Source organism: Aspergillus clavatus, genomic scaffold (assembly GCF_000002715.2).
Source record: "Aspergillus clavatus NRRL 1 1099423829795 genomic scaffold, whole genome shotgun sequence".
NCBI lineage: Eukaryota > Fungi > Ascomycota > Eurotiomycetes > Eurotiales > Aspergillaceae > Aspergillus > Aspergillus clavatus.
Genome location: NW_001517104.1, coordinates 1,763,846 through 1,784,398, shown reverse-complemented (window position 1 = coordinate 1,784,398; position 20,553 = coordinate 1,763,846). Strand labels below are relative to the sequence as shown.

Genomic DNA, 20,553 nt, shown 5'->3' with positions numbered 1-20,553 from the left:
TCTGCTCTATCCGGAGGGAATGGCCGAGTCAATCCCAAATAGTCGTGATGACACCTGCCTAGAAGAATCAGATGTTGTGAACCTGAAGATGTCAGGATTGAGGATATTGTACCCCCTCCAGTAGATCATAAGAGGCATCGGGAAACCTGACGCCGTTCCGATCGAAGGCGGTTAATACTAGCCGTATTGAACAATACCGGTTCTCAATGTAATTTACAGTGTACTGTCACAAACTTCAATACCTTAGGTATAGGATACCCCAAATTACCGATACAGCCCCGTGATCCATAGGATGATTGCTACTTAACACATGGAATAACACGATTCTCTCTCAATTTGAACGTGTACCTGGAAGGATTTTAGAAGTCCGGAGTAAAGGGCTTTGGTTTCTTGCTCCGTTTGGCAGAATTGCACAGCTGTCTTGGGGTTTTGAGTGGCATGAGGCTTAATTCGGTATCTGCCCAAGTTACCCCAGACCTGACTGACGTTCTCCGTAGACAGCACGAACCTCGGCTTCGGAAAGGCGCTTATCATAATCATAATACCTAATCATCTTGGAATCGCCTCCCCAGAGTCACGGACTTTATCCACGGGGTTCTGGAACCTTTCCACAGCCTTAAAACTGACCTTCAAGACTGCTGAGTCTCCAACCTTTTAACTCTGTGGACTTCGAAGCCAACTAAATATTACGGTTATCATACAGAAGCGCTTCTGTCTCTTTACTGACACCAAAAGCATTTCTCGGATCTGGGAAGCGGAAATGGGCTCCAACAATGGAAGAACAATGAAGCTTCCCCTGGTTCCTCTCCCCAAAGGCTCTGTGTTGCTTCCCGGCATCACATTTCGAATCCCGGTGTCGAATCGTCCTGATCTTGCCAACCTGCTTTCCACGCTGCTGGACCGGACGAATCTGGGCAAACGGGATGGGAGCTCCATCACATTCGGATGCGTACCCTTAAGCTCACCGCTACTAAGCACAGATGGCCAACACCTTGTGGATGATGGAAACTTGGACCGTCAAAAGAAGGAGGATTATGATATGATAGATGCAGGCCAGGCAAGAAAGGAGGATCTTTTCCGCTACGGCACCCTCGGCAAGGTGATAGGCGTACAGCGACGTGCTTATGCAGAGCCATTTCTTGTAGTTCAAGGAGTTCAGCGGTTCACCATCAAACGGGTGTTGAAAGAGAGACCCTTTTTCGAAGCAGAGGTGCTTCTTCACAATGAACGGGGTTAGTATTCCGGGTTCGACCGTCCGAACTGAAGCCTACAACTAACATGAGACTGGATAGATACTGTTACCAATGACACAGAAACTGCTGAATTGTTCCAACAATTTCGACAACTCTCGCGCGAACTGATCACGCTTCTACGGATTTCATCTTTATTACCGTCGACTGGATCGCGTCTATCGCCAATCGTTGCCCGTAAATTTGAGATATTCATCGCTAAGACGGATTTGTGGCAGGCAGGCAACTTGGCAGATTTCATGGCGGATGTCGCTGAATCTACCTTCGAGGAGAAACTTCGAGTTCTGTCTTCTTTTGATTTGAGAACTAGAATTGAAAGAGTGGTTGAGCTTCTCGGTAGACAGGTCCAGGGAATCAAGAATAGTGTCAGAGTGACTACGATCTCCGGCACTTCTTTTCCCCAGGACTCTACTTTTGACATCAGCCAGATTGATCCTCGCGACCGCGAACTTCTTGCAAGACGGGCCATGGCGGGTTTGACGGGTCTGACTCCTCCAGGAGCTGCAAGTGGGCGTGGCAATGAAGACGAAAAGGAGACCAATGAAGTCGATGAGCTGCAACGGAGACTTCAGGAGGCCGAGCTTAGCCCTGAAGCTCGAAAGGTTGCTGACAAGGAGCTGAGACGTCTTCGCAAGATGAATCCGGCAAACGCAGAATATGGTGTCTGTCGGACTTATCTTGAGAACATCGCCGATATTCCGTGGACTAAGGTCACCGAGGACAGGCTTGGACCCGAGACTCTCAAAGGAGCAAGAAAGCAATTAGATGACGATCATTATGGCCTTGAGACTATCAAGAAGAGACTCCTTGAGTATCTGGCTGTTCTGAGACTCAAGCAGTCAACTAATCAAGAAGTTGAGAAGCAAATTGCTGCTCTGACAAAGGAGCTCGATGCTGCTAATGAAACAGACGTCGAGAAGGATATCCCCGCCATATCAGAGTCCGATCGATTGTCCATTGAAGCGAAGCTGCATGCGCTCCAATCCAGACGAGTAGCCGATAAATCCCCGATTCTCTTGCTTGCAGGCCCTCCGGGCACCGGTAAGACTAGCTTGGCGCGGTCTGTTGCAGCGTCTTTAGGCCGCAAATTCCACAGAATCTCGCTCGGTGGCGTTCGTGATGAGGCTGAGATTCGAGGTCACCGGAGAACCTATGTCGCTGCGATGCCGGGCCTGATAGTCAATGGACTGAAGAAGGTTGGCGTTGCCAACCCTGTGTTCCTCCTCGACGAAATCGACAAAGTCGGCGGCGCCAATTTCCAAGGTGATCCTTCCGCAGCGATGTTGGAAGTCCTGGATCCCGAGCAGAATCACACTTTCCTCGATCATTACATTAACATCCCCATTGACTTGAGCAAAGTTTTGTTCATTGCCACTGCTAATTCCCTGGATACTATCCCCGCACCGTTGCTCGACCGCATGGAGACAATTTCGCTGTCCGGCTATACGACGGTGGAGAAGAGGCATATCTCTAAGAGACATCTTATCCCTAAGCAGATCAGAGCCAACGGTTTGTCTGAGGGCCAGGTTGCGCTTTCAGACGAGGTCATTGATAAGGTCATAACATCTTACACTAGGGAATCTGGGGTGCGAAACCTTGAGCGCGAGATCGGCTCGGTTTGTCGCCATAAGGCTGTGCAATATGCAGATGCAGTGGACACGGCCAAGTTGGATGCCTACAACCCTGTCGTTTCTCTTGACGATTTGGAAGAAATCCTTGGTATCGAACGATTTGATGAGGAGATTGCAGAGAAGCACGGTCGGCCAGGCGTCGTGACTGGCCTCGTTGCGTACTCGACTGGAGGACAGGGCAGCATCCTGTTCATCGAGGTTGCAGACATGCCTGGAAATGGCCGCGTTCAACTTACGGGAACGCTCGGTGATGTCCTGAAAGAGAGCGTGGAGGTAGCTCTGACTTGGGTCAAAGCCCATTCATTCGAGCTTGGACTCACCCACGATCCTAATGAAGACATAATGAAGAACAGGAGCCTGCACGTTCACTGCCCAGCAGGGGCTATCCCCAAGGATGGCCCCTCTGCTGGTCTTGCGCACACAATCGGGCTGATCTCGCTTTTCACGGGTAAAGCTGTGCCCCCTCAGATTGCAATGACTGGCGAGGTCTCTCTGCGTGGAAGAGTGATGCCTGTTGGCGGTATCAAGGAGAAGTTGATTGGGGCATTGCGTGCCGGCGTTAAGTCCGTGCTTCTGCCCGAGCAGAACCGGAAAGACGTCAAGGATGTACCGCAGGAAGTCAAAGATGGGCTGCAAATCATCCATGTCAGGTAAGAAACGAGTCATCAAAGCTGCGATACGACCTTGGGTCACTAATCGAATTTCGATAGACATATCTGGGAAGCCATCCGCCAGGTCTGGCCTGACGCCCATTGGCCTGGACAGCATCATATGAATTTTGTTGAAAGCCGGCTGTAGCGGACATCTACTCCTGATGTTGTTGGTATATCTGCGTTTATCATTGCTTGCACTGCCTCGTTACTATAATTTTGTCGTGTCGACTTCAGCACTTGTCTTCCGCCATTCATACTTGTTTGATTAGCGCACACAACCCCAATCTTCTAGCATAGCGCTATGTATACTCGAGCAAATGTCAATTTCCAGGATCGCCTGCTCTCCCATACTCAGTATGACCGTAGTTGCCATATCAAATTTACAATCAGATAAAGTTTCGCCATATGGTACAAAGTTAAGTGATCATGTTAAAACAGATCCCGGTCAGAACAGAAAAAAGGGAGCCAACAAACACAGGGAACCAAATGAAATCCCGCTTTCCTTATCCCCCTTGAGCGAACAAATACAAACAACAAAACAAGGTATTCTATGAGCGTGTCGAAGCCGAACCCTTGCCTGCATTGAATATCGACCGGTCATAGTTGAGACCCAGGGCCTGCCACGTTGGCCGCCAGGCCTTCGTGCCATCCAGCAGCTGCTTCGCCTCCTTCTCATATTCCTCGCGTTCGGTCTTGTTTGGCTCCATAGCCGCGTCCGGTCGTTGCGATTGCTGAATCTCGTTCTGGTACTTGGCGGCCTTGAAGTACTGGTCCTTCTCCCACCTGTTACACCATGTGTTAGTTGAATCGGGTCCCTGAGTGCATGTTCAGAGAAGCAAGGTTGAGAGGGGAAAAAAACATACGGAGACATATCCGTCGGCGCCTCGGGCCACACAAACGGCTCCTTCATCTCTACCGTCATCTTCTTCTTCGACATCGGCCTCCGCAGCTGTCCGTATCCGAATTTGCCCAGGGGTCGGAGACGGGTAACTTTCTGCTGCTCAACGTAACTGCGGATGCGAAGAACACCGACGCCGTATAAGCGCTGCAGGTAGTCGCGCATATCCAGCTTGTTGAAGTTCAAGGGCACGTAGAACGAGGCATATCGTGGAGGGAGAAAAGGAGTGCGGATGAGGGCGACTGTAAATTCAGGCCTAGTTCAGAGTCATCTCATCAGTCCACGTTTCAGAACAAGAACAAGTAGCAGAACATCCAGGGCAATTCTCAGTGCCCAGAGCCTATTAGTGGTGGAACTTACAGAAATACCTGCTTCCGCATCGACAGCGGCGCCGAGGGAGGCACCCAGTCCGCGGGCTTCTTGGGGAATTTGGAGAATTGGCGCACCATCTTGGCTACAGATTCCAAAGAGTGGATTGAATCCGAGGTGTGTGCGTAGAAGTGGGAGGTTTGTACGTGGGATTCGTGCTTGACAATGCCGGGTCCTCTAAACTCGGCGGAACTTTTGGAGCGTCCGAAAAATTGCACGCATGGCCGCACCGCCTTCCGTAGATAAGAGAGAAGTATACAGCGTGGGCGAATGCCACTGCTCGCTACGCCTTGACTATAATGGACAGATAATTTACCATTCAAGTGTATCATTATTGTTCATTGTCTTCATTACATGCTTGCTTGGTAGATTTTTGCCCCATGCACATAATTACCGGCTTTCAGAAGCCTCCGACACGTGCAGTTCTCCCAATTTCCGGGAACTCTCACTGATATCGTCAATCGGCGTATTGCCCAATTTCTCTGATCCGATACCCCTTACTACATATTCTTCGGCTTGTTCCTCTTCTTCCTGCGAGTCGGATCCTGATTGCTCTTCCTCGTCATCACTCTCCTCGTCATCTTCTTTCGGCTCTCCTCCGTCACCGTTGGCTCCAACCTCCTTCATGTAGGCTTCCAGTTCACGAGCCATTTTTCTGGAGAAACCGGAGGCTTCAACCTCAACGTCTAGTCGTTTCCCAGGATTCTTCAGGAGCTGCTTCTTGGCGTCTGCGAAGAACGGGCCTGGTTCATCGCTGACGAAATGAAATTTCCGCTGGAAGTAGCGCTTGATGCAATTTACATCGCGGTCGAAATACATCTCAGCATTCGGATGGTCAACTGATACCATCTGTGGGAAATCGATAATGACCGGAACCAGCCGGATATTCTCACCATCATCCTCTGCGTCGGCAGGAGCTTTTCCCTTCGCGTTCGGATCCTCCTCCTCTTTAATCAGAATGTTGAACTCGTTGAAGTCTCCATGGATAAGGCCGAAGCGAGCAAGTTCCATGATATAGCCCATCAATTCCGAATACAGCAATGCCGGTTTGGCGACTTTCGAGATCTGACGAAGTGGGAATGCATCGATCAAGCTCATAACAATTGTGTGTCTGTTCTGCGCAATCGGCTCTGGTACGGGGAAGCCGTTTTCGCGAAGCGCCTTCATGAACGCGAACTCTTTCATCGCAGCCAATCGCGACATGTACATCCACGAAGCCGAGCTTCGATGACGCAGGTAGTCTCTGTTGTTCTTGACTGAGCGGAAGGAAATGCGGCCCAGACGGTGGATCTTCAAGATGCATTGCGTTTTTTTGTTGTCTGCCACCACGACGATATCCGATTCTTTGCCAACACCGATCTGGTTGCCGACGGAGTAGATGCATTTCTGCTTCTGGTGAGCGTTCAGCGCCAAGTAGTCGAGACCTCCGTAGGTGAGCCGATAGCCATCGTCTAGATTCAGAACAAGTCAGAATGAATCATTCCCTGAGACCATTCCCGGTAGAGACGGTTTATCAAAAATAGAGCGCGAGAGGGCCGTACATTTCGCATTCTTCACCTTGGCGATAAGATTCGTCTTGGCCAGATTGGAGATAGCCCGGTGAACTCCACTGCCGCCACGAAGACCCGAAAGCTGCACAATCAACGGCGTCGGTACCACTTCATGGTTTCGACTCCCTGTCTCCACCTACACCAAGGGCTTGTTAGCAGTCAGACAACGGGCCGTGATCGAAGAGCGACGAAAGGCGGGGCAGAAGGAGGGGCATACCGCGGTGAGGACGCGGAAATCCTCAGCAGTGAGGTATCGGATCGCCTTGGGATCGAGCTTCATTCTGTCTATAGAAAACGTCGAATGTAGCTGGCGAGAGTACAGGAAAGAACTGTCTATACAGCGTGCTGGTCTCTGTTGCGGCGGATGCCATGGCGGAAAAAAGTTACATCCCTTGCCCTATGCCCTAGTTTCCCTTTTCGGAATCTCATTGATAAGCTCTCGTTCATTGTGAATGGGAGCAACTGGCTGCTTCTAACCACTGCTGCGAATTTTTGAGGGATCAAGTTTCCCTTTCCTTGAATCTCTATGATTGCATACCCGCGATTAAGGTTGTACAAGTATCAGTATGTTCAGCTTCGTTGAAATTTACATAGATCTATGCGCTTTTGCTCATGGAAGAACTACAGAGAGCGGTTGCTCTATCTTATAGAGAATAAAGTAGATCATGGCATGATATTTCTCGAATCGTTCTGTTTACATTAGATCCAACCACATCTGAGCGCTATATGGTTGCCCCTGCACTAGGCGCAACCTGTAGGAACAGATTCCCAAATCAACATTCCAATTAGGCGGAATTCTCTTCCCAATCGGGGTTCTAGGACACAGGGTTAGTTATCGGAAGGGATGAAGACAGGGTAGAAGAATTGAAGAATTTGCTGCTTACCTTTCGCAAGATGACAAGACCCTCGAGGGTGCTGCTGAGAGGAATATATTGCTCATCCTCCAGCTCTGCCCTCTCACCATAGGACAGGAGGACAGGGGTGCTCTGTGTTTGCCAGCCGGTGATCGTCTTAGGGCGACCAGCCTGGCCAACCACATCAACGGCCTGTCCTACACGGACGTTCACGGTAAGTGGCTGAAGGTTCTCGTCAAGGGTGACGAGGAATCGTGGGTACATGGCGGTGATGAGGAAGTACAGAAGGTAATGATGTTCAGCAAGAATGAACTGTTTGGCGTCGATCAAAGATACAACGACAGTGAGCAGACCGGCAGCTGCTACACGGGAAAGAACCTGGCGATCGGTGTGGAAAGGGTTCAATGTCATCGTTCCCTTACCCATGTGCAGCAGACCCTGAGCGATGCGAACCATGAATAACGAGTTCTGATCACGGTGATAGTAGCTCGCCAACTGTCTCAACAATTGTGCCAGGCGGGCATTGTTGGTACCAGCTCCGCAAAGACCCATGGCGAAGATCGCGTTGATGGCGACGTCGTTGTCATTGTCGTGGCTGTATCGGGACAAAGTATCGTAGACTTTCATCTGGGGATTGCTGGGGCTGATCAGACCCATGGCAAGTGGTACTGCCTTTCGGATATTGCTGGCGCCATAATGCATCAAATGGCCGAACTGTCTGAGAATCATATCCTGCCCAACTTCCTCACCCATCGCGATGAGCGACAAGCCCAAGACTGCATAGGACTGAACGAGCTCGTCTCCCTTCTTCTCATCGTCTTCCTCGTCGATAAGATCGTTGCAGATGTGGAGTAGCTCCTGCAGCTTCAGCACAGTACCGGTGCCCGCCCAGGCGCAAACAGAGGCAAGAACAGAAGTAGGCTTAGCCATGGGATGATCAACAGCCTTGAGGATGTCAAGAATGACGTCAACCTCCTCTTGGCGGCCAAAGTACAGAAGAGCCAAGCCAAGGGCCATGAAGCGTGTCCACTTGTCCTTGAGTTGCTTCTGCCGCTCCTCGTCCATGAGAGTGGTAGCAATGGCTTCGCTGACTTGGTGGTTTGAGGACCCAACGAAAATGAGACCAAGGGAGACAGCTGCCATTGCCGACAGCTGCATATCCAAGGAAACATCCTCGACAATGGGAAGAAGAATTTCGAGGAGATCCTCCTTGTTCGATCCAGCATAGGCGAGACCAAGACCCATGATGGCAGCGACCTTGACTGGTACGCTCTTCTCCTGCCAGACTTCCGCATCACCCAAGAGGGCCAGAATCGGGTCTCCTTCTAATCGTACACCGGAGCCAATCATACCTGTGCCCAACAACACACCCGCCTTAATCTGCTCTTCGCTAGCATATGTGAACTTGTCGATTCTGTCCAACCCATCGTCCGTATCTTTGTTGAGGAGCATACCGAGTGAAGCCGTGGTGGATAGCATGCCGTCATCTTTCGTCTTCCAGATCCAACTACCCTTGTCATCCTCTCCCAGCATCAGGTTGTCTTTACCAGATCCAGCATTGACAAATGCATTCACAAAGGCACTTGCCAGGTTATGCCTGGCCGAATCGACATTGGTCAAACCAGCTCCGCGGCTGCTTTCGAGATGGGTCTTGTAGATGTCTTCGGGATTCTTAGGTTCCAGAATATCAAGCTCCTTCCCCAGCGACTTGAAATGCTTCGAGAGAGATATGTTGTTCAAGCAGTCCATAAATGACGCGTTATCCTCCTCTTCCGGAAAATCGAGCCATATCTGCTGTCGGGCGACCAGGAAGGCCATCTGGTTCTTAAGGGCAGGGTCCGAGGTGGCGTTGATGTCGCTCTTGATGAGTTCGGTATCATTCAGTCGAATCGCAAGCACAATTGCTTTCGTGAGCTCTTTGTACCGGACGTAGATTTCGTGTGCCGTTCGGAGGAACTGCTGGTCTTCAGGGTAGGTGAGAAGATTGACCATGCTAACCATATATAGACAAACTCTGGAGTAGGTGTTCTCATCCACAAAGCGAGGGATCTCTTCAATGATTTCCAGCTCGCTCAAAAGGTCAACAGCATCGGCTTCGGCATTATGACTCAAGAAGTATGGGACGAGGGACAGCGCGAGATCGATCAAATCCTGCACATCTTTTTCGGCATTCAATCTGTTTTGGTACTCCTGACCAATCTCCAGCGCCAAGTGCCTAACATATTCATGCCCCCAAGAGCCCAGATCTTCTGACTTAGCGAGGAGGCGGTACTTCAGCGTCTCGAGCTTCTCCTCATCACCGTACGTCATCCCGAGGACCGAAAGCATATCGGCCAAGGAGTCCTACAGTATGATATATCATGTGAGCACAAGTTCGATGAGTCCTGGAGATTAAGAATGAACGAACCTTGACGGTGCCTGCCGGCCACTTGTCATAGAGCTCGGTCAGTTCATCGTAGTGCGGTCTGAGGAATTTGAGAGGCTTGGGAACAGCCGTCATGGAGGAGGTTGAGGTCTTGATGAAGTTCTTGATCGCATCTAAGGCAGGACCATACAGCGATGTATCCGGTTCCTATTGAAAATGAGAGATGGATAGGTTAACAACATCGTCCACCTGCAAGGCTTCGGCTTTGTTAAACATACCTTTAATCTTTCCACGAGCATTTCAAGCTCACTCTTCAACTGCTGATCTTCTTCATTAAGCTCCTCTAACAAGAACCAGAAACGTCAGCACTCCTGCCGAAGTCGAGAGGTGCGCCACGGGATAATGCTGATTCCCGAGCGCCGTGGGCGGATGATGACCTACCTTCCTGCGATTCTTCCTCCTTCTTCTTTCCGTTCGTTTGTACAGCATCTTCATTCTGTGCCTTCTTCGCTCCAGGCAGATCCTTGACATCATCTACCTTGCCCTTGCCCTTGTCGGCGGAAGCTGACCGCTCGCCCTCGTTCGCCATTTCTGACGGCTATCTGGCGAGTAGGTCTAGATGGGATGGAGGAAGAAAGAGGAGATGATTAGAAGAATAAACGCTGAAGCCAGCCGTAAATCTATAGATGACAGCAAACAACGTAATTAGTAACCCTTGCAGAAGAAGAGAGATGGAGCAGAGAGTAAGTCCGGAGCTTGTTGATGGGACACAAGAGAGCTTCGCTCATCGCCGCTTGGGCGTTGCGCTTCAGTGGAGCTCCCGGCCGCTTATGTAAGGCGCAATCACCGCCAAGAGTTATGATACTATCAGCTTCCACAGCTTTCACGGACAGGATCACAGCATAGACAATATCCTAAGATTCAATGTGGCAATGGCATGGTCTTTCTGGGATCGAAGGGAGTGGGTTATCAAGATTCAACAATACAATAGTTCGTACGCACTTAGAGAACAATACACATCAACTCTCTGTACACCTACATGGAAATATGATGTCAAATCATGAGAATCGGCTGGAATCAATAAGAATACAAGGTATAATAACTAAAGTACATGGACTATGCGGTCGCAAGAACATTATATCAAAAATAGCCGGCGCATACGCTGGATGAAGCAGAGTAATGCATGCGCCCTATGCGACATCCACCAGGTCACTTGAACAAAATAGACCTGGGCTTGAGTCTGCTTTCCAGTTACCATCTTGGCATCCCCCATAACGAGTCCTGAATCTCTTCGTATATTCTTCGATGTCCTTTGCATAAATTGCATCTGAGATTGATTCTCCGCGGTATGACAATAATGGCAAACTGCTGAGGTCCGGCAAGTTAATGGAGAAGCGATCGAGAAGCGGCATCAATGTCGATATCTGATGCAAGGGCTTTTCAGTTCTCCTACCCACCTCTGAATCTGCAGACGTTTCCGGCGTGTTTGGTAGAATATCATCAGCAAACTCCTCCGGGGGTTGGTATGATTCACTATGCACTGTTGCAAGAGGAAATGAGCCTTGGGCAGGAAACGCTGGGTACAATAGATAGTAACCGCGGGCTCGAATCATCTCAAGGAGATACTCCATTACTGCCGGGTATTTCTTGGAAATGACCTGCTCGTCTGGGGGATCCTTGGAGGTAGGATCATGAATAGTGAACCGATTGCTGAGAAAAGAATGGAATTCAGCCCACCCGTCGCCAAAGTACAAGGCCGCATTGCTGTTTGGAGCCTGCCAGAGAAAGATAGGAAGTACTCCACCGTCACCTAGCTGTGACATATGGCTACTCATGTCGAATTCGGGAAGCTTGAAAGGCTCGTCGTTTGTTACCTGCGAAGAGGGAAGCTCAAGCGAAATCCCCAGAAGTTTAGAAGGGGCGTGCTGCACTTGATTCGAATGCTTATATTTAAGCATAGTATACTTCAGGTAATGATAGAACGAAGGGGCCAGCTCAACTTGCTGGTTCAGCAAAAGTACATGCGTCATGTTCGGATCTCTTGGATAGAAAGCCTCTGCAGTTCGCAAAGAAGCCTCCGCTGCGTCCAAATGATGTGGTCGGATACGATGACGAAGAGTGACTTTGCTCGAGGTTTGAGGGGGCCATCTCATTTTTTGTAGGAAGTGCAGAAGTTGTGGATCTACCCGAGGAGGGAGTTCAATGGTCAAGCTGGGGATCGACCCAAGATAATCAGCCGCCGCCAATGATCGAATTAATCTGATCAAAGAACCAGAAGACTCGGGTGATGCTTGGATAAGGAGCTCGATGTGAACATCGTTCCACGCTTCACAGACGAGAATGTCAGTCATAAAAAGTCGGATTGAGGAGAGGCAATTAGGATGATTACCTTTGAGAGCATCGCTATCCAGCATAGACATCCACATAACATCTCTTGCAGGACTTGGTAGAGAGATATGGGTTAAGCTGATTTCTTGAGCCTTCATTTGAACAGCACTCATAAAAAAATGGTCTTCCCATGAGTCTCCTTGAGTGATCAAGGCTTGTGGACGAGTATAGAGCTGAATGTGACCTAAAGCTGCCGCCACGGCTTTCTCCATGCGAGCCTCAGTAGACCATGGGGCATAGTTAGGCCGACCATCTAGAAGAGGGTTCCATCAGCATACTCAAAGCAATATTGTAATACATCTAACAGCGCAACGTACCATGCCAATTAATCAGGCAAGCAATCTCATCTATGCCATTAACACGTTGAATCCCCTCTATCGACACATCGTCTCTTCCCATGAGGACAAAATGGACCTCATTCACTCTCTGTTCCGCCATTCGGCAAGCAAGAGGTAGAAGATCGGAAACGCTTCGTAAGCTAGAGGCAGCAAATACAACAGCATGGCTAGCGGTGTTGCCATATCGAGCCGGTGGCTTCCAGAAACGCTGCAAAGACTTCGGCAAGGCATTAAATTTGATGTCTCCCTCGTAATAAAAATCCGTTCTATCCTGTTTGGTAGATGCGTCTCGTGGAGGAGGTTTTTGTGCAGATGTCGCCGGCGGAGTGATGGAAGGAGGCCATGGTCTTCCACTTTGTCGTCGTCCTTGCGCGAAGCCTGGGTTGAATCGTTCCACCGCGGGAGGTATATCGGTGGGCATATTCTTGAAGAATAGGTATAGTAGGTATACAGCGATGACCACTACTATGAATCGACGCGGCCGGGGCGCTCTCCATTGCTTTGACCTCCAGAGCGGCTCTCTAATAGCCTGGGGTCGGTGGTCGTCATCTTTCTTCCCAAGCTCTTCGTCAGCCGTAAAGGGTCTCTTGAATGGCGACATGTTTTGGACATTTGCAAGAAAGCTCCAAGGGAGCTTTGTGGTTTGAAGTAACCATTTATTGCAATAAGAAAGAGTTGGAAAAAGGTCAAGAATAAATCGCTGACAGGATAGCTATCCATGAGTTGCTGTTTGCGGGAATTGGAGATAAGGCGGACTGGATTAATTGACCGATTCTCCACCAGAGCGCCATCTCCGCGATCCACTGTCCAGACTCATACCGTGGACATATGCGTCTCTTTCTGCATCAAGGATTGATGTTTATTCTTGAAGCTTGATGGCTCTATGGGGTCAATGATCAAACATTCCAGACAGTGCTGAAGTTCCTTATCTGTATTTCTTGATCTCGAAGAGGCGCAAGGTCATGTTTCTGTCCTTAGCATCTCCAGGCTAGCGAACATCTACAACATTTAGTGTCAAGGAGCAGTCTTTACGATCATGGATACTCAAGCGGAAATGGATATCACTGCGTCGCGTGGTACCAAGCGACCAGCGGAAGAAACAGAGGCGCCTTCAAAACCCAAGAGGATCAGAGTCAGTTGAGATTGTCACTCTACTAGCACTGGTTCATTTTGACTGATATAAATATGAAAGCCTCTCGATCCCGATGTTGTGAACAAGATCGCCGCGGGGGAGATTATTGTAGCTCCTATGCATGCCCTCAAGGAGTTGATAGAGAATGCTGTCGATGCCGGGTCGACGTCAATTGAAGTCTTGGTCAAGGACGGGGGTCTCAAATTACTCCAGATCACCGACAACGGACATGGTATTGACGTGAGTTGCCTATGGGATTGTGAGCCCAGTCTGAGTAGCTGATGTGAGTGGCTAGCGAGATGATCTGCCAATCCTTTGTGAAAGGTTCACCACATCCAAGCTAAAGCAATTCGAAGACCTCTCTTCAATCGGTACATACGGTTTTCGAGGAGAGGCGCTGGCTAGCATCAGTCACATTGCCCATCTAACAGTGACTACCAAGACTGCTGGGTCCAGTTGTGCCTGGAGAGCACACTACAGTGATGGAAAGCTTGTCCCCCCAAAGCCGGGGCAGAGCGCTGAACCCAAAGCCACAGCTGGACGAGGCGGCACGCAAATAACAGTAGGTCAAGCAAGTAACTCCTGACGAGTTTGAGACATTCAATAACTCGGGCAGGTTGAAGATCTATTCTATAATGTCCCCACAAGGCGACGAGCTTTCCGGTCTGCCAGCGAGGAGTATGCGAAAATCCTTGATGTTGTCGGACGTTACGCCGTCCATTGCTCAGGAGTCGCATTCTCGTGTCGCAAACACGGCGAATCTGGTGCTGGCATCTCGACTCCTGCAGCAGCGAATACAACGGATCGGATCCGCCAGATCCACGGAAGCGCCGTTGCCAACGAACTGGTAGAGTTCCAAGTTGAGGATTCGAAGCTCGGCTTTCGCTCCTCAGGCCTCGTCACGAATGCAAACTACCATGTCAAACGGACAGTGATTCTCCTTTTCATCAACCATCGATCCGTCGAGTCTACTGCCATCAAGCGAGCTGTTGAGCAGACTTACTCGAGTTTCCTGCCCAAAGGTGGACATCCATTTGTCTACATCGATCTGGAGATTGAGCCGCACCGCGTAGATGTTAATGTGCACCCGACCAAGCGAGAGGTAAACTTCCTGAATGAGGATGATATTATTGAATCTATTTGCAGCGAGATCCGGTCAAAGCTCGCGCAGGTCGACTCCAGCCGGACATTTCTAACCCAGACACTTCTCCCTGGAGTCACAATAATCGAGCCGTCGGCTCGCCCGTCGATAGATGGCGATAGCCAAGTTCCTCGAACTCCAACTACGACGAAAAAACCTTACGAGCATTCTCTCGTGCGAACAGATTCCAGAGTCCGCAAGATCACGTCGATGCTACCGCCCGCTGCCCTGACTCAATCTCCATCCGGTGGAGAGGCGGAAACCACTTCATCCACAATCCTTGACGAAGGGCTGCAGTACGAAACCACAGATCGCGAACCTCTCCGAATCGCCCTGACATCAATCAAGAACCTCCGCGCAGCAGTACGATCAACCATGCACAACAACCTGACGGAGATGATTGCATCTCATACCTACGTGGGCCTAGTCGACGAACGACGACGCATCGCAGCCATCCAGTCTGGCGTGAAACTTTACCTGGTCGACTACGGAATGCTCTGCAGCGAGTTCTTCTACCAGATCGGCCTCACGGACTTCGGCAACTTCGGCTCCATCAAGCTCGACCCGGCACCGAAGCTCATCGACCTCCTCCGGATCGCAGCAGAGGCAGAACGAGAGATGCACGCATCGACCTCAGCCCCCAGCCAGCAGACAACACAGGCCAGCCCGGGCGAAGAAACCGAGATCTTCGCCCACGCGCCAGACGTGGTGGCGAAAACCCTCATCGGCAGACGCGAGATGCTGAACGAGTATTTTTCGCTTCAGATCTCCCCAGAGGGCGAGCTGCTCACGATCCCGCTTCTCCTCAAAGGCTACCTGCCATGTCTGGGGAAGCTGCCGCGCTTCCTGCTAAGGCTGGGTCCGTACGTGGACTGGACGAGCGAGGACGAGTGCTTCCGCACCTTCCTCAGAGAACTTGCGGCTTTCTACACGCCTGAACAGCTACCTCCCCCTCCGCCGGAGACTTCTATTATTGCTGCAGAGGCTGACAGCACTGCCGAGCCGCAAGCGGGCCAGAATGATGAGGGTGACTTTGTGAGACTCCGTCGGGTGCAGATGGCTCGGATGCTGGAGCACGTTGTCTTTCCGGCGGCTCGGGCTCGTCTAGTTGCGACCACGCGACTTCTCCGTGGCGTGATCGAAGTGGCGGATCTAAAAGGTCTATACCGTGTATTCGAACGGTGCTGATATTACAGTCTTTTTTGGGGGGGATGCCACTGGAAAGTTTAATACCGCAAGTTGATATGATAGAGATATATCAGTCAGAAATCGAAACCATTCGAGTGCGTGGATAGAAAACACAGATTAAAGAATACAATAGGAGAGGTAGGTGACAACTAAAAAACAACACTTGTCAAAACCAAGCACAAGTCCTACGCAAGACAAATGCAAAAATGCGTAGGCCTGGGGAGAGAAAGAAAGCAAGAAAGAAAAGCAGGACGTCACTGATGTAGCATGACTCAGGTATGTGAGTCCAAAGCATCATCGTTTTAAATCCCAACAACGCCAGAAAACTCAAAGAAATCCGTCATTCATCCATTCATATTCCCATTCATCTCGTGTAATCCTTTAGATCGTCAAAAAAAGCGTAAACCTTCGCCATCGTCGTGAGGCATGACCCCGCATCAAATGTCATGTCTTGCGAGTATAGACAAGATTTTGCAATTTGCAAGTCGACATGAGGTGTTTGTTGACTGAGTTATCTCAGATACGGTTTGTTCATGAGTGCGATTTCTCGAGCCACCGAGGTCCATTCCAGCTCTCTCTTGATGGGCTTGTTGCGCCTTTGCAGTTGCTGCTCCTCCCACTTGAGAAGCTCATACCTAAAGTGCTGTTAGCCAAAGAAACGACCAGCCATGGACAGGGGTAGATATCCTCGGAGAATACCCTCGAGAGGACTGAAGTGTACTTACACAAAACGCAGATGCGGTTGTATAATAACATTGAGTCTTCTCGCCCGAACGTAGCAACTAGAGGATTGAAGTTAGCCGTTGAGCGATTACTTGGCGAAGAAGGGCTCGGACTCACTATGCTCTTGGAAACGACAGGTTAAGAGATGCCATAACTTCAGCAATGCAAATGGTCGCTGACCGAGAAACTCCAACACGGCAGTGGACCAAAGTAGCGGCTCCATCCTGCTTCCCTTTTCCTACAAGTATTCAATCATTAGTTGAGCCCCAGCAGATATTCGAAAGGATGTAACTTACGGATAAACTCCAAACACCGGTCAAATTCCTGAGTCAATGGGTCGATGCCATTGTCTTGAACTTGAGTGATGTGCATTAGATTCTCTGCTCCCATCTGAGCAACATCAGAATCACGCCACGAGACCGATTCGCCAATGCTTAGAATACGTCTGATACCAAGTGCCCAGAGCATCTCTGGGTTATTTGCATGACCCAGATTACCAAGATACATGTACGGGAGAATGCGACTTGGAAGGGATCCGTCGCAATATCGAAACCAAGGCGGATCTGGAAGGCTGGAGATGTTGTTCGTATGTGTCGCAGGGCTGTCCTGGAAAAGCTTTGTTTGAAGGGTGCCCAGGAAGGTGACGTCGGAGGGATAGGCAAAGAAATTGCGTTTCTTATCACAGTGCAATCTCAACCATGCTTCGTGAGCTGGTAACCCCTCTGCGAACATCAGATAAGCAATCACCAACAGAGAGGTCTCAGTATAACCGTCTGGACAATGTATAAGGATCTTGCGGCTTTTCCGTCGGAGAGGAATCATGGCAACGTCTCCATCCTTGTCCGTGGGAGATTCTGGCTCTTCTGGATTGGCGACGTAGTATATCCATCGAATAGTGTTGACAAAATCGTCTATCTCTCTGGTTTCAGCAGAAGGAACAACAAGAGATCCGGAGGACGGAAATTCCAGTCGCAAAGGCCCAGCATCCAGTTGCTTATTGAGTTTGGCCAGATATCGAGGGCCAGGGACGGCAGCAAGGTCGTTGGTCTCAATCAGAATATCGAAGTCTTCAACTCCGGTTGAGTCGCCCGGTGTGGTCCTCAATATATAATCAGGGGTTGGCCCTTGCCAGACGCTCTTGGAGATTTCAGAAGCTTTCGCCATCTCGCACATTTCGAGTCGCTCCCATTGAACTGTTGCTGGGTTAATTTAATGTCTTGACTGGAGAATCTGAGAGGATACTTACAGAAATCAACAACTTGACCAGTAAGCTGTCCTTGAGAGTTGATGGCTACCAGGCGGGGACAACGGCGTTCGATCTCGAAAAATTCATCTGCCATTCAATTAGCGACCATTCTCCATCTTCGGACAACCAGGCTTTACTCACTCGAAAGTATAAACGTATGGAAGCCAGGAAGCAGTCGGTCCGGATCATTCTTGTTTCGCCAACGATACTGCGCAGTTGCGATCCTCTCCGCGACTTCTAAAAGCTGTTTCCGGCTGACACCATCCTGTCCGTAGACGACGATGTCGGACAAAGTGGCCAGTTTTGCTGTCTGGATCTGAAAGTTGCGCACAGAGAACCCTTCTCGGGGATCGATGGATAGAAAGTCCCAGCCGGACGGGGCTAGGATCTCATCTGGGGCCACGGCACCTTTGATTCGGGACGTGGACATATCACCGCCAACTTTGACAATTGTGATTCCTCTCCAACATTGGGGTGTCCTACGAAGAGATCGTCTTCGGTTTGTGAAAAAGCCCAATTGCAAATGATTTTCAGGGTGAAGACCATGTAGCCAGGGAAAGACCTGATTGGGGTCTGGCAATGGTTGGGAAGCCCAGTATTCAAGGGCCGCGGCTAAGGTTACAATGTTGATGGAGTATATTGGGGGTGAATTCGATACTCGCGCAAACGCATCGGGTGGATAGAGAAGTGATACGAGCTGGCCCTTGCCATCTTCCTTGGCACTCTGAGCGGTATTCTGTGATGCTGCTGAAGATGTTCCAGGCGGACACACAGGTAAATGCTTGTTTGGCACGGGCGATGTGTTCCTGTTGATACTGAGGGACGAGGCAATGTTTGTTGGAGGAGGTGTCGCATGTCGCAGCGTTTGCTGCTGCACCAGCACCGTAGCCATTCCCACTGACGATTGTATGCACGAGTTTATATAGAAGTCCAAAAGAAATTCAGTCCTCGAACTCGATGCAGTAACACGGATAGGATCGATTAATAACACATCCGCGGCACGACTTGCACGTCGCGGCTGTAGATAAACGGTGGAGCGCGAGCACTAATGACGGGAAGACAGGTGCCTGTATTGTACAATGGTCAGTCTTTTAACTGAAGCTCGATGCCAATGCAATCGAATTGAGGGAGCTGTCAGCTCAAAGGGATAAGGGAAGAGACCCAGCTCTTGAACGTACCGGCTAGATACTCCAACCAGAGGATTAGAACCCTGCATCCAACACGACGATACCCAAAGATGGAGGACTTAAATCAATGAAGCTGTCGACGCGCGTGGAGACGATGGCGTGGTGGATGTGAGAGTCCGTCAAGAGTCCAGTCGTCCGTAAGGGAACTACCTCGTCCTAGTAGTCCTAGTCCTAGTCCTAGTCCTAGCAGTCTAGCACTGCTATAGAGGTCTTCTACCAGGTGGGGACACCACCTGGAAGATAGACTAACAGAGACCCGCTGATAAGGGAACTTGGAAGTGGAACTGGGCGCGAACGTTTGTTGTGTGGGGGGGGGGTGAGGAAATAAGTCCGTTAGTCAGTGAAGAGAACAAAGAGACAAAGAAGAAAGGAAGTAGGCAGACGATGAGAAACTAATGATGAGCGAGGATGATATGATATTGATGTCTATCTAATAGTCGGTTGTTCGAATGGAAACAAGAAATAGATTCATGATTGCGTTGTCAATTAAGAAGAGAGCCCGTACTTCGAAGAGAGGAACTGAAATGCTGTACGCCCAAAAACTAAAAGTACTTCCATTCATCCAATCCACCATGACAGTACGCGGGGTAACTTACCTAGTTACCTGGTAAGGTAATGTATAATGTATAATGTATTTTATTAGTCACGGTCGCAGTGGATGCTGGTGGCTCGTGCTTCCCCATCTTTCTTCGTCCTGTTCTCTCCAACTTGAGTATACTAACGAAGATAGATGCTAGATGCTACTCCGTAGTCAGTTAGTCAGTCAGATCACTTCTGGACTGAGCTATCTATCTAGTCCATCAGTATCATCATCGCTTCGATTTGATGTCTATCATTGCCTCCCGCCTAAGGATTTTCGGGTTATGATGCCTCCAAATCTATGGTCGATGATCACCCCCACCACTATCTACAATGGCGTTTGTAGAAGTCAGTGCACTTCATCCTTCATTTCGGGCATCTTTTCTCTATTTGTTAATCAAGGAACCATGCTCAGTAAGCCAGATATTCGATAACATACTTCTATCAAACTCAAGTCTCAACCCGAGTCCTAACATCGAACAGTTCCCCCCCCCCCCACCCTTCTCCAGACTCGCATAAAACTCTTGACTCAGTCTTGACGCCAACACTCATTGTGTAACGCCCAATAGGGCCTTGAGGAGAGTGTTCCCCCCCCCCTCCAGGATTGCAAAATGTGGTCCAGCCAGCATCAGTGTGGGACTGAAATTGTCGACCCTTCTGCATGACTACCATAAACTCAGTTTCTGAATCCCGGGCTTTTCATTGGCATAATAGGGAGATCCTCGTCCTCTTTTGCGGCATACCAGCCTTTCGATCTCTTAACCCGGTGGTCTGAGTCCATGGTTCCAGAGTGTCATGGGTCTCTCTGACAAGCCACGATCTCTACATTCTGGACACAATCCATTGGGATGAGGGCCATGATGACGACTGATGGGGTTATCTTGAGTTTGCTCTTTTCTATTGGGAGAAGTTATCTGGATTGCAATGGTCTCGGGCGGACATGCCTCGTACAGTAAGGAAGGTAAGTATCCCATAGTGTCTAGGATTGTTCCTTGCTGGGGGTAACGCCGTGCAATCACACCTGCATCCGAGGTTTTGGGAAGCGGCTAGCTCTCCCCCCT

The 20,553-nt window shown here is 49.8% G+C and overlaps 7 protein-coding genes across 7 annotated transcripts, besides 1 other annotated feature; 2 read left to right on the top strand and 5 right to left on the bottom strand.

Annotated features, from left to right (window-relative positions):
- Positions 1 to 760: 760 nt before the first annotated feature.
- ACLA_014810 (putative LON domain serine protease) lies at positions 761 to 3,679 on the top strand (the record flags this gene model as incomplete). Its single annotated transcript, XM_001274469.1, has 3 exons — positions 761 to 1,232; positions 1,293 to 3,531; positions 3,592 to 3,679. The coding sequence occupies 3 exons, from the start codon at positions 761 to 763 to the stop codon at positions 3,677 to 3,679; spliced, it is 2,799 nt and encodes a 932-aa protein (XP_001274470.1).
- Positions 3,680 to 4,082: 403 nt separating this feature from the next.
- ACLA_014800 (mitochondrial 54S ribosomal protein uL23m) lies at positions 4,083 to 4,881 on the bottom strand (the record flags this gene model as incomplete). The annotated part of the gene is made up of 3 exons (XM_001274468.1): positions 4,083 to 4,317; positions 4,398 to 4,688; positions 4,793 to 4,881. 3 exons carry the CDS (start codon positions 4,879 to 4,881, stop codon positions 4,083 to 4,085), a joined length of 615 nt encoding a protein of 204 aa, XP_001274469.1.
- A 310-nt stretch (positions 4,882 to 5,191) lies between these two features.
- On the bottom strand, positions 5,192 to 6,631 carry ACLA_014790 (protein kinase RIO2; the record flags this gene model as incomplete). The annotated part of the gene is made up of 3 exons (XM_001274467.1): positions 5,192 to 6,252; positions 6,343 to 6,487; positions 6,569 to 6,631. The coding sequence occupies 3 exons, from the start codon at positions 6,629 to 6,631 to the stop codon at positions 5,192 to 5,194; spliced, it is 1,269 nt and encodes a 422-aa protein (XP_001274468.1).
- Positions 6,632 to 7,136: 505 nt separating this feature from the next.
- Positions 7,137 to 10,159, bottom strand: ACLA_014780 (proteasome regulatory particle base subunit RPN1; the record flags this gene model as incomplete). The annotated part of the gene is made up of 5 exons (XM_001274466.1): positions 7,137 to 7,166; positions 7,236 to 9,548; positions 9,613 to 9,777; positions 9,849 to 9,913; positions 10,012 to 10,159. The coding sequence occupies 5 exons, from the start codon at positions 10,157 to 10,159 to the stop codon at positions 7,137 to 7,139; spliced, it is 2,721 nt and encodes a 906-aa protein (XP_001274467.1).
- Positions 10,160 to 10,760: 601 nt separating this feature from the next.
- Positions 10,761 to 12,897, bottom strand: ACLA_014770 (uncharacterized protein; the record flags this gene model as incomplete). Its single annotated transcript, XM_001274465.1, has 3 exons — positions 10,761 to 11,896; positions 11,960 to 12,211; positions 12,276 to 12,897. The coding sequence occupies 3 exons, from the start codon at positions 12,895 to 12,897 to the stop codon at positions 10,761 to 10,763; spliced, it is 2,010 nt and encodes a 669-aa protein (XP_001274466.1).
- A 435-nt stretch (positions 12,898 to 13,332) lies between these two features.
- On the top strand, positions 13,333 to 15,757 carry ACLA_014760 (mismatch repair ATPase MLH1; the record flags this gene model as incomplete). Its single annotated transcript, XM_001274464.1, has 4 exons — positions 13,333 to 13,428; positions 13,489 to 13,668; positions 13,724 to 13,990; positions 14,045 to 15,757. The coding sequence occupies 4 exons, from the start codon at positions 13,333 to 13,335 to the stop codon at positions 15,755 to 15,757; spliced, it is 2,256 nt and encodes a 751-aa protein (XP_001274465.1).
- Positions 15,758 to 16,268: 511 nt separating this feature from the next.
- On the bottom strand, positions 16,269 to 18,618 carry pps1 (tyrosine/serine/threonine protein phosphatase PPS1; the record flags this gene model as incomplete). Its single annotated transcript, XM_001274463.1, has 6 exons — positions 16,269 to 16,392; positions 16,483 to 16,539; positions 16,598 to 16,718; positions 16,777 to 17,673; positions 17,727 to 17,813; positions 17,868 to 18,618. 6 exons carry the CDS (start codon positions 18,616 to 18,618, stop codon positions 16,269 to 16,271), a joined length of 2,037 nt encoding a protein of 678 aa, XP_001274464.1.
- Positions 18,619 to 19,074: 456 nt separating this feature from the next.
- Positions 19,075 to 19,100: a microsatellite.
- Between the last annotated feature and the right edge of the window lie 1,453 nt (positions 19,101 to 20,553).